Here is a 16,265-nt window from a genome sequence, read left to right as displayed (position 1 = left end):
ATTAAAAATTACATATGTGAATGAAAGGATAGAGAGACATATAGACCGGTGTGTGATAAAGCAAGCACAGTAAAATGCCAATCTAAATGGTCGGTACATATGTGCTCAATGCAAAATTCTTTCAACTTTGCTGTATGCCTAACTCACCATAATAAAATGTTCAAAACATGCAAATGGCCCCATTGAGCTTTGTCCTTAGATAGAGATCAATCCATTCATTGATCAAACATCTTATCTATGCTAGTTTGGGGAAAATGAAATTCCTTATAGAGCTAATAGAACAGAGAAATGGCAGCAGTTAGTGTAGGGACAGATTATTTCTCACAGCAATTTTCTCATCAATGTCTTCAAAATCATGATTCTCATAAAATTTTTTAAAAATTGCTTTAAGTCGATGACTATCTTTCTATCCCCCCCCAAAAAGCAATGTTTACCCAGGTATCTGCAGTAACTCTTAACTTATACCCATGGTGTTGGTAGGAAAATGAATTTCAAATGTTTTTAAAAAACATAACAGTTGGAGAGTTAACAGCTGGAGCTGAAGTCATTACTGAGTAAATAAGACTTTAACCCTCCCAGCGCCCAAGAAAGTCAACATGCTCTCCTTTACTCTCTCTCTTCACCGGAGAATGTTACAAAACATTCAGCCTTTCCTGACAGCAGGCGTTAGCATGTACCTGTTTATTACAACTCCTGCAGGATTCATGAAGAAAAAGAGAAACCAAATTTTCACTGTGCCTAAGTAGATACGAGCAAAATACAAAAAGCATCTAATGTAGTCAGAATTCTGAATTAGGCTTGCAGAAGACAATAAAAGTTTACATTCATTAATTCAAGAAGTGCACCCCAAAGTAAGTTCTCAATAAAGACTCTGGTGACAATTCATGGGTGATTTGGTGGTGGGAATTTTATGGGGATTACACCTAAGGGGAGAAGTCAAACATTATATAAAAATGAACAATGATGTAAAAATAAATAAGTAATAAATATGTGTAGGAGGAATGAATCAGCAATGACCTCCAGAGAATATCATTTTATCTTTCATAATGACAAATTTTTGTCTGACAATTTTTTAAATTAAAATGAAGGGTCTGACAATTTTTTAGTGAAAATGAATCAATAATAAAGTTCAACAATTTTTATGGGATGTCAATTCAGCAGTTTAAAATTTCGACCTTGTAAAATTAGTTTTCTAAAATTAAACTGCTAATTACAATAAGCTGTTTAGAAATCTGTGAGTGCCCCGGCACACGGTGCCACCCTACGTGTTCAATAATGCTACAGTAACGTCGTGCCAGGAGACACTACAGAGTGCGCTCCAATGGTGATGATTTCACAAGACACCAAGGACATTATCTGGATTCTTCTCATCTGAAACCCTCCACGTGAGCTCACCTCCCGGGTCAGGTAGGCCAATATTCCCCATAACCCACCATGTGCACCGATGTCCCTCGTTCCCTGCACACGACCTGGAGTTTAGGGGTGGCCCTAAACGCTTTCTTAAACTTAAAAATCAGTGAGTCTCTTTGACTTTATAATCAATATAAATTTTAAACCTCGTGCCAAAAAGAAATCAAAGCAACGGTACAAAACATCACTTGGTTTCAAATCACACATGGCACGCTTGTCTTCGCTTCTTCCCGCCCGACTGGAGAAATCACTGGGAGGAAGTGAGTTCTAAGGAATACAGATTTTTTCCCTTCTTCATCTCCATAAGGCCAGACACTAAAAATTTAAATACAGATAGAACCCCCTTTGACCCTCTTTAAGATGATGAGGAGATGTCTACGTATTAACTAAAAAACAAATATTCACCAAGTAAAGATGTAGGAAGAGTGGAGAAAGCCACGTCTGCTTAATACAATAAAACTACAGACTTTCAAGATGGCAGCTTTCCAAGCTTTTATGACTAACAAGAGCTTGTTAAAGTTAAATTATGCATTCTGTGTGGGGAGGTTGGAACTGGAAAGGAAATAAGAATTTTTTTCTGTAAGCGTTTCCTTCTAATATTGTAGTATTTCCTGAATGATACTCCCTTTCAGACAGAAACCAAATGCCTGTGTTTAAGCTGTAACACTTGATCATTGCAATATTTCACCCCCCACCACACACACAATTGCCAAAAGAGGTCTTATAACCTCAGTAAGGCTGTTTTAATGGAGAGGGGGTAAATTTAAAGACTTTTGTCAATATTCTTGTTTTCACAGGAAGAATGTTGAGATCTGTGACGTCTAAGAACTTGCCTCAGGCCCTTCCACAAGTCAGAAACTAAGCATAGGTTAAAACACAGGCCTCAACTCCAAAGATAATGTCGCTAATAGATATGTTGCTCTTTCGTCTACCACACAGGACCTCTCTTCAATCACAGTTCTTTTAAACCAAAGCTATTCGCTTATATTTTCTAAAATCACAAAAGTAAAACTCAAAGAGATTAGGGTGATAAAAAGTATCTACTGCTAATAAGTAAATTTCTAACGGTTATGCACAAATGACATAAGTTAGAGGCTTGCACGGAAGATACAAAGTATACCCAGATTTTATTTAGCAGATACCAAACCTCACCTCAATGTTACTAAGAAGGAACATAATTTATTCCATAATGCAGACTGATATATTTGATCAGCAGCTCAAACATTTCGTTTTGTAAATAAATGAGAATAAAATGCAATCTGAACCATGCAAAGCAAAACTGTAGGATCTGAACTATTGGGACAAGAAAACCAACAACCCAACTAGAAAACTGATCTTGCTCATGTCACGAGGTGGAGTGAGCGTCAATTCGCGTGAAGGGCGAAGCCTGCAAAGCTCTGGAGTCCAAGGCCACGGCTGCTCCCTGTAGAAACGGTGGATTCCAGGGCTGAGGCAAGAGAAGCCACAGCACCCAGAGTGTCCTGAAACCCAGGCAAGACCGTGCTCAGGGAAATAAGAGGCGGGGCTTCAGGCAGAGGAGCCAACCAGAGAGGGCTCCCAGGCCCAGGTGGCAACAATTCGTTTAAAAATAAACTAATTATAATAAAGTAAAAATCAAAATCAACAAGCAACAAGCAACTATAAACTAGGGACACACTACAGGGGGGAGGGAGGGTAGGATCAAAATAAGGGGGGTGGGAACTGTATGGGGACTATAACCAAGATGAAAATGCATATATTGTATAAAAATGAAAAATGATATAAGAAATATATAAAGTAAAAATAAATAAAAATAAATAACAGGGCCTCCCCTGGTGGCGCACGTGATTGAGCGCAGTGCTGTGAAGCTGTCGGCAGCCTCTGCAGTGCGGGTTTGATCCTCGCCAGCCCACAAGGCACGGAGATACCCACAAGGCACGGCAGACCTCTCCTGTCCGCCCACTGCTCCTCTCAGCAGTGTATTTCAAGAAGATCTGCCTGTTCTGCTCCCTACTCTGTCTCTGGTGAATCCTCTCACCCGCCTGCACATCTGGCTTATACCCCGGTTCTTGTATGCATGAATAAACAAATCTTTAAAAAATAAAAATAAATAACAACACCGCACTTTGGGTAGTTAGCATTATAAAACAAATAGATACGAATTTATGCTGAGATAAAGGCTCCTTCCAGAAGAATTCCCAAACGAATCTATGCACATGCTCCCCCTCTGAGAGGTAAAGCTTCAAAGCTTCGCTTTCACTCTCTGTCTGGGCCAGACTTAGGAACTTAATTCTGAAGAATCCAGTTTCGAAAAGGAAAAACCATCACGTTGCAATGGAGAGGCCTGGAGAAGACCTGTCAGCCAGGTGGCGGGGATGGTTTGTGCCCCCGAGGACGCATGGGAAGCGGCTCACTCATCTGCATGTTGTTCTCCCCCAATTCCCCAAGCCCCTCATCAGAGAAATCAAATAAAGGGACATTGCAATCAAATGAAGGGCCATTCCGCAAAGTAATCTTCAAAGTTGTTAAGATAATGAAAAAGGAGAAAAGACTGAGGAACTGTCACAGAACACTGGAGACTAAGGAGCCCCATGTTTAGAAATGTCTTCCTTGGAGACATGACCCAGATATAACATGAGGGGAACTTGGGGAGGAGGTTGTTGGGGGAGTGGAGGAAGGAGGGTGATGACACATGACTATTGAAAGTGCTGGACTAGGGGCCTCCCTAGTGGCGCAAGGGGTTAAGCACCGCACTATGGAGCAATCCACAGCCTCTGCAGCACAAGTTCAATCCCTGGCCAGCCAGGGAGCAACCCACATGGCACAGCAGACCTCTCCTGTCTTGCCCGCTGCTCCCCTCAGCAGTGCGTTTCAGTCAGTCTGCCTGTTCTGCTCCCCACTCTGTCTCTGGTGAATCCTCTCACCCCCTGCATCTCTGGCCTGTGCCCCAGCTCTTGTATGCATACATAAATAAATCTTCAAAAAAAAAAAAAAAAAAAAAGAAAGTGCTGGACTAGACTACAACTGGAGATAAGGAAACATGAATTCTTCTGAGTGGGTAAAGTCCACGTCTCTGACTAAACTACACATTCTCCAAGGGGCAGAAGCCATGATTTAGGACACAGCATCACCTCCCAAGCCTTTGCTGGATTTGGAAGCACTAGCCTAGGAAGGAGACTGTGCCCACTTCAGCTCAGGGGCTACTGCACGGGCAGAGAGCTAGTGGGCAGTGTGGAGTCAGATGCAGTGGAGAGATGGGGAGCAGGGGTCCACGCACATTCAGCCTGGAGGCCCATTCCCAAAGCCACGCATCTCACATCAACAAGCCATCGGCGCTGTTTCCAGATCCACAAGGTAGTTAGCTTGACCCTAGGAATACTGCCATGGAATGGAGCCTGTTATAACACAAGCACACACAAAACATCCCTCTGGGGGCCAAAAAAGTATAAAATACACCCCCTCCTTTGGCGGCCAGAAAGCCACACCAGTAAGATGAAGCAACTAAGCAGCATCGGATACCTGGTTGTAAGTCAGAGACACACAAGCTAGGAGCAAAGGATTCCAAGTACAACTAGGAGCCCCCAAGCTGAGCCGTCCATGAGGGGTCCCCGCTGAAGCCCTCTGGCCTTGGGTTGCTGCTGGAGCCTCAACCTCCAATTGGTTTCTCAAACACCCTCAACCTCCCTCTCCCCCACGCTGGAGTTCAGGTGAAAACTTAGGGCTTCTTTCTGAAGAGGAAAAAGGATTTAAGACAGGATGAGCCTCAGTGAAGGGACAGAGGTTATAATTTTATTGTCATTCCTGAGCATTCTTAGCCACAGACAGTTCACTAGAAAAGGAAAACATCCCCGTGTTGAGATCCCTGTGAGGCAGGACCGCTCCCTCACACTGGGAAGGAAACTGAGACTCCGACCTCGGCCGCTCCACCTCTGGCCTGGCAGGCACCACTCCCAAGCACATTTTGCCCCAGAAACTTTGCGTCCATTGTCCCTTCTGTCTGGAAAGAGCCCCCCCAGATGCCAGGGTTTGCTCCTAGCTTCACTCAGGCATCACGTCACCTTCCGAACGAGGCCTCCTGTCCAGCATCTTACTTAAAACAGCAGTGCTCTCCTCCCCCCGCAGCATTTACTCCAACGGAATGCTCCATTTTCTCCTACATTTATCACTCCTGACAGATTTTATGGTTTTTTTTTTTTTTTAAAGATTTATTTATTTATTTTATACAAGCATTGGGTACAGTCAGAAGCACGGGAGGGTGAGAGAATTCACCAGAGTCAGAGTGGAGAATAGAGCAGGCAGAAGGACCGAAGTACACTGCTGAGGGGAGCAGCGGGTGGCAGGAGAGGTCTGCGCGCCGTGTGGGACCCTCCTCCAGTGGCTGGGGAGCAGCTGGGGATCGAACCAGCGCTGCAGAGGCTGCGGGCAGCTTCGCAACCCAGCGCTCAACCGCTGCGCCACCAGGGAGGCCCAGATTTTATGGTTTTTAAAAGTTGTTTTCTCTCACTAGGCTATAGGCAACAAGGCCCAGAAGTTCTGACACACACGGAGGATTTAAATTAGCGTGTAGTAACTGAAGGCTGGTGAATGTGCTGTGTTCCCCAGACCACTAAATTGAACCAGCATCAGCTTAAATGCAAAAGAGAAAATAAAACACAACAAGGAAAAGTGGATGGGACATGGAAGGAGTTTCCTTATTTGCAGAATGCATTATTAACTATTTTTTTAAAGGCAGTATTTTCTATCAGATAAATACTTGTGGGAAATTTCCCCCCTCAAAGCTCCCTCACCGGGAGCCTGAGCCTGTGACCACTGCGGCCCTGTAATGTGGGCACAGCTCCCCCGGGCAGTGAGCCCCTCCAGACCCGAGGAGCCCTGTCCGCTCAGCAGTTCTGCCTCCTAACCAGAAGTTGGCAAATGAAACACCCACTCAAATGCATGAATGGAAGCAGGATGCTGGCCATTTGCAAACACAACATTAAAGAGGAATTTAGGTTATATTATTGTTAAGTCTACCAAAGAACAGCAGTCAGAGAGAGGAAGTCGATTCTGTATTTCCAGGCCAGCCCCCAGAACCAGCCCACAGAGCAAACATATCATCTGGCTTCTGACTAGTTCCAAACAGGCCCTGGGGTTCATTTCTGCTCCCAGAGCAAAGGTTCTTTTCCACAGTAAAGGGGACTGGAATCAGGGGTGGAAACTGCAGTAGCTATTTGACTAGCTACTAGATCTTTTATTTCTTTAAAGTGCTAATAAAGAAACCCATAAATTCCTATATGACAATCTTGAAATGTATTTTGGTGAGTGTATTTCCTTCTAACTGGTCTCCTTTGAAATCCTGTGTATTGTATTATGTTTATTTATATCTTGGGGAGCCAACCAAAGCTTCGCCAGTCTGCCAAAGGGCCTCGGGGATCAACTGCAGTGAGGAACCCCTACCCCCAGCTGTGGGGGGAGAAGGCTACTGGAGAACTCACTCCACTACCCTCATCGGGATGAGACTGGTAGGTAACAGACTCACTGGGGGACCCTCGAGCAAGAACGACCACTTCTTCAGAGAGGTCAGGTCAGCCAGGGAAGGGCAAGGCTTCCATCAGGTCCGCTCAAGACATCTGAGGGGAAAACCTCAAAGGGCCAGAAGGGCACCAAGCGCCATTCCAAACAAGACCGTAAAATAAAATCATCCAAGAGGGAAAAGCATTCTGAGGACTGCACAGCCACAAATACCCCACAGCTGTGCGAAGGGACTAAGAAAGCCTGTTTGTCTTCCCAGGAATTGAATAAACACAGATTTTTACAAGAGCACTTGCTCCCCCCATTGGATTCTGAGTTCTTCCAGGAAAAAAACAGGAGTCTCGCTCATCTTTGCCCCCTTCTCTCCCCTGCGCTGTGTCTGACCTGCCCTGAGGCAGAAATAAAAACTGGAGGAGCTGAAATGTAAAAGTAACTTAATGGGTGATGACTGTTAAAAAGTAGCAATCACCTATAAGAAAACATTACCTGTGGTTAGGAAGTTAGAAGACAGGCAAAGCAATGCCAGATTAGCAGCGCAGCAAAAACAATTAAGAAATGTTTGCAAAACTGGTCCAACCACTATGGAGAGCTGTGTGGAGATTTCTGGACCTACTAAACATAGAGCTTCCATATGATCCAGCAATTCCACTCCTAGGTATTTACCCAAAGGACACAGAAACATCCATTCCAAAGAACACCTGCACTCCTATGTTTATAGCAGCACTATTTACTATAGCTAAGCTTTGGAAACAGCCCAAATGCCCAAAAATAGATGACTGGATCAAGAAGATGTGGTACATATACACCATGGAATATTACTCAGCATTCAAAAAAGATAAACACATGCAATTTGTAGCAACATGGATGGCGCTGGAAGGGATCATGCTCAGCGAAATAAGCCAGAAAGAAAAAGAAAAATACCGGATGGTCTCACTCATAGCAGGAATCTAGAATACTTAAATAAGGGACCAGGAAAATGAATAACTATAAGAAAGTGAAAATCAAAATCAACAAAAATCTATGAACCAGAGACACTTTTGGGGGGGGGGTGGAGGGAGGGGAAGGATTGGGGTCAAAATGGGGGGGTTGAAATTGTATGGGGAATATAAAAATAAAATTTATTATAAAAAAAAAAAATGTTTGCAAGTAGGGGCCTCCCTGGTGGCGCAAGGGGTAAAGCACAGCATTATGAAGCTATCGCAGCCTCTGCAGCACAAGTTCGATCCCTGGCCAGGGAGCGATCCACATGGCGCAGCTGACTTCTCCTGTCTCACCCGCTGTCAGTCCGCCAGTTCTGCTCTCTACTCTGTCTCTGGTGAATCCTCTTACACACACCCCCTGCATCTCTGGCCTGTACCCCAGTTCTTGTATGCATAAATAAATAAATCTTAAAAAAAAAAAAAAAAGAAATGTCTGCAAGTGATAAATGCAAAAGGCAGAACAGGGCCTGCTGGTGGGGGAGGGTGTGGGAGCCAGGCCTCCACAGGGGTTTCACAGGCGTCATGTACGTGTCCTACATGTTGTCACCTGTGTCCAGAATACTTGAGAGTAATTATTTTGTGTAGTTTTGGAAGAAAAGTATAGACTTAGGGATTTAAATGCTTCTGCTAGAGCACCTGGAGAAGCAAAGGACCAGATCTGCTAATCCTCAAGAGTAACGTTAGCAAGGGTTCTCCGCTCTGACTTCATACCTCACATTTCCAACATCGAGTTGGGTTCTTCCCCACTCACTCGGTCATGTAACCAGTGACAGACACCTCACAGCGCACCTGTGGGTCCGCAGGTTCTAGGGTTTAAGGGGTGATCAGCTCTGATGAGGTGGCTGTTCTAACCTTGTGCTCTAATAGGAGGAGGGGAAAAAAACAGAAGAAACCAAAGTCACAGAAAAAGAGATCAAATGTATGGTTATCGGAGCTGGAGGGAGAGGAAGGCGATGAAAAGGCACAAACTAGCAGTTGTGCGAGCTAACTAAGCGCACGGGTGTGACTGCGAGAGGCACGGGAGGGCAGGCAGCAGGGCAAACCCTCGCGTTCTCATCACAAGGAACCAATTTCTTCCTTTTCTTCTCTTCCCTTCCCTTTGTTTCTACACGAGATGGTGCTGTCAGCTCATCACATCATGTCATGGTGTCTATAAAGCCACCCTCAGGCTCACACCTAAACTCACACAGTGACAAGTATCAACTATTTCTCAATAAAAATCATTTCTTTCTCCCTAAAACCGGGTGGAAGATAAAATATGCATACCTTGAAGAAATGCTAATTGAATTAAAGTGAAAAGGAGCAGAGATGATATTCCTCCTGGCAAGTGGGGTCTTTGCAAACATCAAGTTGGGGTGCCGTCACAAGGGGTTCCCATGGTACCTGTCCCATAACCACTGTCCTGGTGAGAAGCGGGAGGCTTGGACCCACACCACACAGAGGACGAGAGAAGACAGAGGCGGAGATGCCCCGAAGCTGCCAGAACCCAGAGGGCCTGAGGACTGCGGCTGCGGGAAGAAGCAGAGCGCCCCCTGCGAAGCCAACTGTCCTGCACCCTTCATGTCTGGAGGAAGGAAATGCCAGCCAGATTCAAATGGAAGTACTTCTTGAAAAGAAAAGGGTTCTTCCTCTGAGCCATCGGAGCGAGCAGGGTCTTGCCCACACTCTGCCTTTGACTCCCAGCCTCCCGGGCTGTGCGAGAATCCTGGTCCGCCGGTGCTTAGTGACAGGGCCCTGGGAAGCCAGGGCAGCGGCTGGCGCTGCAGGAGGCTGGTTGCGGACAGAAAGAGCCACTCTGGGGACTCACGGCCGCTGCCTGAGCCTGTTTCGGTCACAGCTGGAAGTGTTTCAATGAAGGGGGCTGCGGGCCTGCCCAGACGAGGCGGGAGGACCACCTCACCACGGTGGCTGCTGCTGTCAGAAGCACTCTTGATTCTGGAACAAAAGTCTCCCCTTCACCTTTAGTGGGTAAAAACTACCCCCTGGGCCAACTGCAGACTTACTTCCACAGAGAACAAGCACCAGCCACCACCGTCCTGCAGGCCACGTCTCACAGTTTTCACACAGAAAACTATTATGTCCTCTTGAAACATCTTTTCTTGAAGCTATGCGTGCCTGTGTTGATTTGGTCACACTTTCTCTTGTGATTCATTCATCAATTCAGCAGGAGTTTTACTCAGCGCTTACCAAGTGCCAGGCACTCTTCTAGGCACTGGGGATACAGCAGTGAGTCCACCAGACACAAGACCCGCATCCTGGGGCTCACACACCAGTTAAGGAGGTGGAGAAAGCAGGACATGGGGCCGCATGTGTGTTCATGGGCTGTGGAGACAGGCTCCAAGAGAAAGCGTCCTTGCTGGAGATAGGCTGCGTGTGCAGATGTGGGGGGAGGGTGATGTCAAAGGTCTGGACTAAGCAAGTGACATTTGAAGAAACATCTGAGGAGCTGAGCAAGAGAGCAAGGTGGATCCTGGGACATGAGCATCCCTGGGCAGAGAACCAGCACCCAGAGTACCCAGCAGGGATGATGGCTGGACCACCCTAGGGCAGCAGGGGAGCCAGCGAGGCTGAAGCGGAGGAAGCGAGGACAGGAGGCGAGAGGAGCAGCAGGGCTGGGTCCCACCAGCTCCTGCCAGCCCAGTCAAGGTGAGGACGTGGACTTTCCTCCTGAGTGAGGCAGGGAGCCAGCGGAGGGAGCCAACAGAAGACTGCCTTAGGAGGGTTTGTTTCCTGTGTGGTTTTTTTTTAACTTGCTTAGTAAATTCATGAAGATATGTTTACCCAACCTGCAAGAGCATGGCTGTTAACATCTACCTGTTTGTGACTAAGAAACAGAATCAGGACTGCACAGCACAGAGGTGGCAACCAGAAGCTGGCCACTGAGGCAGGGGCAGCTCACGCATGACGGGGAGGGTCACCCACACAGACAGAAGTGGAAGCATCACAGCAGCATTGAGAGGTTCCCGTCTGCCTGTCTTCCCATGAAAATAGGATGGCACAGACATGAAACCATTGACTTCAAAACTGTATTTTCCACATTATTTATTGGAACATTATTTACAACAGCTAGGGCCTGGAAGCAGCCTAAATGCCCACAGAGAGCAGGCTGGCTGAAGAAGATGTGGTCTCTCCCCACCATGGAACACTACCCAGCCATCAGGAAAGATGAAATGTTACCATTTAAAGCAAACTGGAAGGAGTACAAGGGAATTACCAGTAGCAAAGCCAATCAGAAAGATAAATACAGATGCTGAACGTTTTCACAGACCTGAGAAAGACAGGACCACAGCAGATGAACCAAATAATTATAACCTAGTGGGTGCTCATAAGGAAGTGAGGTGTGTGACGATAGAAGGCGGTGGAGTGAGAGCGAGTCCAAGGGGCATCACGGTAGGGGTGGGGAGGGGAAGCAACACAGATTTTTTTTTTGCCTTTAAAAAAAAGAAACAGGAAGACAGGCCATCAGCGGAGGAGCGCGTGGAGGGCGAGGTGCTGCAGGCTCAGGGAGAAGGGGCAGGGGAGCAGCAGAGGCCGAGAGTGGACGGGGACAGGCGGTGACTGGCCCGCTGAGTTTGTGACTGTGAATCTGCAATGAGACGGGCAGCATGGTTCTGGGTTTTTCTCTAGCTTCCTCCACTGCCCGAGACAGGGTGCAGGTGGTGAACGGGATCACTGTGTACCTTAAACTTACACAGTGCCGCATGACAGCCATAAAACTGGGGAGAGTGAAAAATATGGTACTAACAATCATTGTTACGTGTGACTGAAAAGTTCACTTAGGGCAAGGGTAGATTTTTTTTCTCAGATACAATGTGAATTCACCCCCTCAGGCCCCAACAAAGAGTGCTGGATAGCAACCAGGACCTCATTCATTTTAAGAAATAAACCTTTATGAAAGTTAAACAGGTGTCAATGAGACAGTTATAAACATCACATCAGGAATAGTTTTTATACCCTAAAGTTCTTATACACTGAGGTATTCTACTTCAGTGTAGAATAAAGACAAGAAGGGCCCCCCTGGTGGCACAAGGTGTTAAAGTCTCTGCACTATAAAGCTATCAGCAGCCACTGCAGCACGAGTTTGATCCCCAGCCAGGGAGCTGACCCACACAGTGCAGCAGACCTCTCCTGTCTCGCTGCTGCTCCCCTCAGCAGTGTATTTCAGTAGATCAGCCTGTTCTGCTCCCCACTCTGTCTCACACCCTCACACCTCTAGCCTACATCCCAGCTCTTAGATGCATAATAAATCTTAAAAAAAAAAAAAAAAAAAGACAAGGAAATCTGTAATTACACTTATTAGTTTGGCAATATTATCACAATCTTGCATTTTCAGATTCTTTTATTTAAAAAAAAAAAGCATCAACCAAACTCACAAAAATCAGCAGAATTAAGTTTACTCTTAATGATGGTGCCACCACAGTGCCACCTGACCCTGACTGAAAGAAAAAAAGATAAAAGTTGTGGAAAGGAAAGCAATTCATTTGAAAAGATCACCATGGAGATGGGGCAAAGCAAGACACACCCTGTACTGTCCCTAATCTGTTGGCTGCCTGCTGAGGAAGCTGACAGCTCTCAGCTTCAGGCAGCAACGCCTGGAACTGTACACAGGAGCAAGGGCGAGGCTTACCTGATGCACCTATTGGGGAGGTAGCTGGGGTCATGTTGTGGACATTGAGACCAAGACTCTGGGAGGGGCCCGGGGCGGACGCTGCTATCGGAGGCCCGGGAGGGTTCTCCCTCTGGGGAGAGGTGAGCGGGGTGGTCGGCTGGGAGGTCTGTCCACCGGCGAGTCGTGCAAGGCGCCTCCGTCGGATCTGTAAGGGGAAGAGGCTTCTGTGACTCACTGGCAGAGACTGGGTCTACCCACAACCACCACCAGCCATGCTGGAGCTTAACCACCAAATGTGCCGGAGAAAAAGCACTCATGGGGACAACAGCTCAGTGCACCCATGTTTTCACAAGTGACAGCCTCACTTTTGAAGACACAACCTATGAAGCTAACTGCAGCCACTGCAGCACGAGTTCGATCCCCGGCCAGGGAGCTACCCACATAGCACAGCAGAGCTCTCCTGTCTCACTTGCTGCTCTCCTCAGCAGTGTGTTTCAGTCAGTCTGCCTGTTCTGTTCCCTACTCTGTCTCTGGTGAATCCTCTTACCGCTCCCCCCAACACTTCTGCCCTGTATCCCAGTTCTTGCATGCATGCATAAATAAATAAATCTTTTAAAAAAAAAAACAAAAAACCCCACGACTTTGAAACAACCTCTGACCTGTTGTTATTCTCATAAAACTATATAACTTGGTCATTTTTATTTCTTTTTTTTCCTTTTTTTTCATTTTTCTTTTTTTTAAAGATTTATTTATTTATTTATACAAGCACTGGGTACAGTCAGAAGAGCGGGAGGGTGAGAGAATTCACCAGAGCCAGAGGGGGGAACAGAACAGGCAGACTGAAGAAATACACTGCTGAGGGGAGCAGCAGGTGCGGCAGGAGAGGTCTGCGGTGCCATGTGGGACCCTCGCCAGTGGCCAGGGATTGAACCAGCGGAGCAGAGGCTGCGGGCAGCTTCGCAGCCCAGCACTCAACCGCTGCGCCACCAGGGGAGGCCCTAACTCGGTCATTTTTAAACAGGTGGGATTTTTAAAATCCATTTAATTCATGAAAACAATGAGATAAAGTAGTAAGTTACATTAAGACAAATTTGACCACTTTCAGAAGCAAAAGGATTAAGTTTTTCTTCATTACAAGAAAAGTTTAATCTGCAACTTCTTCCTGATAATAAGACCCAGAGTGGTCCGGCAGTGATAAATATGTACCATAAAATCCCAGCGGATCACAGAAATGTTTCCCCCATGTTTTGATAGTCATTTGCTCATAACTGTCCATGACCTTCAATCACCACCAGCTATCCCAGGCACTGAGGACACTCGACAAGGAGGAGGATTTGGGGGCTAAGCAGGCACTACAGAAGCAAACCAACCAGGCTGCTCCCCCACTCCTTCATGAGGATTTGGAAGAGAACTAAGTTAAACCATGACAAATGACGGACCGCGTCTGAAGTAAGAATTTACCCAGCACTGCAGGAAATCTGCCTGTTCCATTCATCGGACAAGAACATACCCTGATTCTTGAGCCCAAAGTTCAGAAGCGTGTGCCCTGCTGCAGATGCCTTTCAATGCACTTATACAAAACCTTCAGGTTGTTGAGTTACCTGTCTACCTACTTAAGCTAGACTAAATCCTTAAAGGAAAAGATTAGGTCTTATTTAATAAGCATGAATGGCATACTTAAATATCTTCCAGCAATGTACTAAGCACCTAATAAGCACATATTTAATCCTCTGAAGCAGGTACTTGAATTGTGCTGAGTTTACCCACGAGCACACTGGGCACAGAGAGGTGAGGTGCCTTCCCAGCAGGTGAGAGGCAGCGCTAGCCCTCGCACCCTCTGTAGTGAGCCCGCAGGCTGGCTGGGGGCTCCCAGACCCTCGCTGGACCCTCGCTGGACAGTCCTACAACACCAAGACACTGGTAGGGCTGCAGCCTTTCTCACTCTCTTTGCAGGTGGAAATTCCCGGGGTTACGTGCCAGGTGGTGCTGCCACAGGTCCTGAAAGAAGTGACCATCCCCCCGCCAGGCGCTGACACATCAGCGCCAGGCGCTGACACATTAGACTCTCTGCACTAAATATGTTTTGGCAAATGCAGTTATTATCACAGAACATGTTATTTATACAAACACATGGTTTTCCTTATTTTTAAAGAATTACTGGGCCTCCCTGGTGGCGCAGCGGGTTGAGCGCAGCGCTGTGAAGCTGTCCGCAGCCTCTGCAGCGTGGGTTCAATTCCCAGCCAGCCAGGGAGATTCACACATGGCACGGCAGACCTCTCCTGCCTCGCCCGCTGCTCCCCTCAGCAGTGCTTTTGGTTTGTCTGCCTGTTCTGCTCCCTACTGTCTCTGGTGAATTTTCTCACCCTCCTGCGCCTCTGGCCTGTACCCCAGCTATTGTATAAATAAAAAATAAATCTTTTTTTTTTCTTAAAGATTTATTTATTTATTTATACAAGCACTGGGTACAGTCAGAAGTGCGGGAGGGTGAGAGAATTCACAAGAGCCAGAGCAGCGTGCAGAGCAGGCAGAAGGACCGAAGTACACTGCTGAGGGGAGCAGCGGGCGGCAGGAGAGGTCTGCGCGCCACGCGGGACCCTCCTCTAGTGGCCGGGGAGCAGCCGGGTTTCGAACCGGCGCCTCAGAGGCTGCGGGCAGCTTCGCAACCCAGCGCTCAACCGCTGGGCCACTGGGGAGGCCCAATAAAAAATAAATCTTAAAAAAAAAAAAATTACTAAATATTTTTTCAAGATTCTCATTTTCTGTTTCCATAGATACAGCCCACCCTTGGGGCTCCTCGGTGGCTTACAGTGCAAAGCAGGTCTGAGCCCACTCCTGGGAAGCCCCTGTGCTCTCCCTGCCTTCTGACATCTCCCCCCCCCCACCTCCCTGACTCCCTTCCACCTCCCTGACTCCCCTCCATCTTCCTGACTCCCCTCCATCTTCCTGACTCCCCTCCACCCCCCCAAGGCAGCTCAGCCTGGCCTCTCACAGTGCTCAGGGTCACTGAGAGGGGAGCAGAGGCAGGCAAGAAGTGATGAGGGATGAAAATCTTGCTGAATAAAGAAGCTGTTTCTCATGAACACTTAACTGGGGTGCAGGTGGGGAAGAGGACCAGAAGTTCCCACCCCTAACCTGTGGCCAATCCAGTTACTCAACTACCTGATAGAGGACCCAGGCCCGGGGACCAGGCTCTGCAAATGCCCCTTCCTTGCTTCCCTTCACCTCCTCAGTCATAGTCACCTGACCAGTCCCCACCCCTCCTACCTGAGCCTTCTTCCCCTGGCCAAGCAGGCAGGGCCCCTACTCCTTTTCAAAGTTTCAGATTTCTGGAATGCAAGTCAAAACCACAGATGCCAGCTCACACCCATGAGGATGGCTCCTGTCAGAAACCAGAACACAGCAAGTGTCGTGAAGGCAGCGGAGGGAGCAGGGTCTGGCGTGCGTGCAGCCACCATGGAGCCCGGATATCCACACAGTGACCAGATCAGACCCTGACTCCATTTCTGGGTACATCCCCAAAGAACTGGAAGCATGGGGGGTGGGAGGGGAGGGATTGGGGTCAAAATGGGGGGGTTGCAATTGTATGGGGACTATAAAAATAAAATTTATTATTTAAAAAAAAAAAAAGAAGGGCCTCCCCGGTGGCGCAGCGGTTGAGCGCTGGTTGCGAAGCTGCCCGCGGCCTCTGCGGCGCTGGTTCGATCCCCGGATGCTCCCCGGCCACCGGAGGAGGGTCCCACATGGCGCGCAGACCTCTCCTGCCGCCCGCTGCTCCC

General features: G+C 47.5%; 1 protein-coding gene across 1 annotated transcript in view; it reads right to left on the bottom strand.

Moving 5' to 3' along the window:
• Window positions 1–16,265, bottom strand: part of UBE4B (ubiquitination factor E4B) — a gene marked incomplete at both ends in the record, with an annotated part of 90,732 nt that overhangs the window by 56,126 nt on the left and 18,341 nt on the right. Inside the window, one exon of the mRNA XM_084244065.1 lies at window positions 12,508–12,694. Coding sequence (XP_084100191.1) covers window positions 12,508–12,694 — 187 coding nt within the window. The remainder of the gene's footprint in view (window positions 1–12,507; window positions 12,695–16,265) is intronic.

The sequence above is a fragment of the Talpa europaea genome (genome assembly GCF_964194135.1).
Source record: "Talpa europaea genome assembly, chromosome: 9".
Lineage (NCBI taxonomy): Eukaryota > Metazoa > Chordata > Mammalia > Eulipotyphla > Talpidae > Talpa > Talpa europaea.
This window is presented reverse-complemented; position numbering and strand designations above follow the sequence as displayed.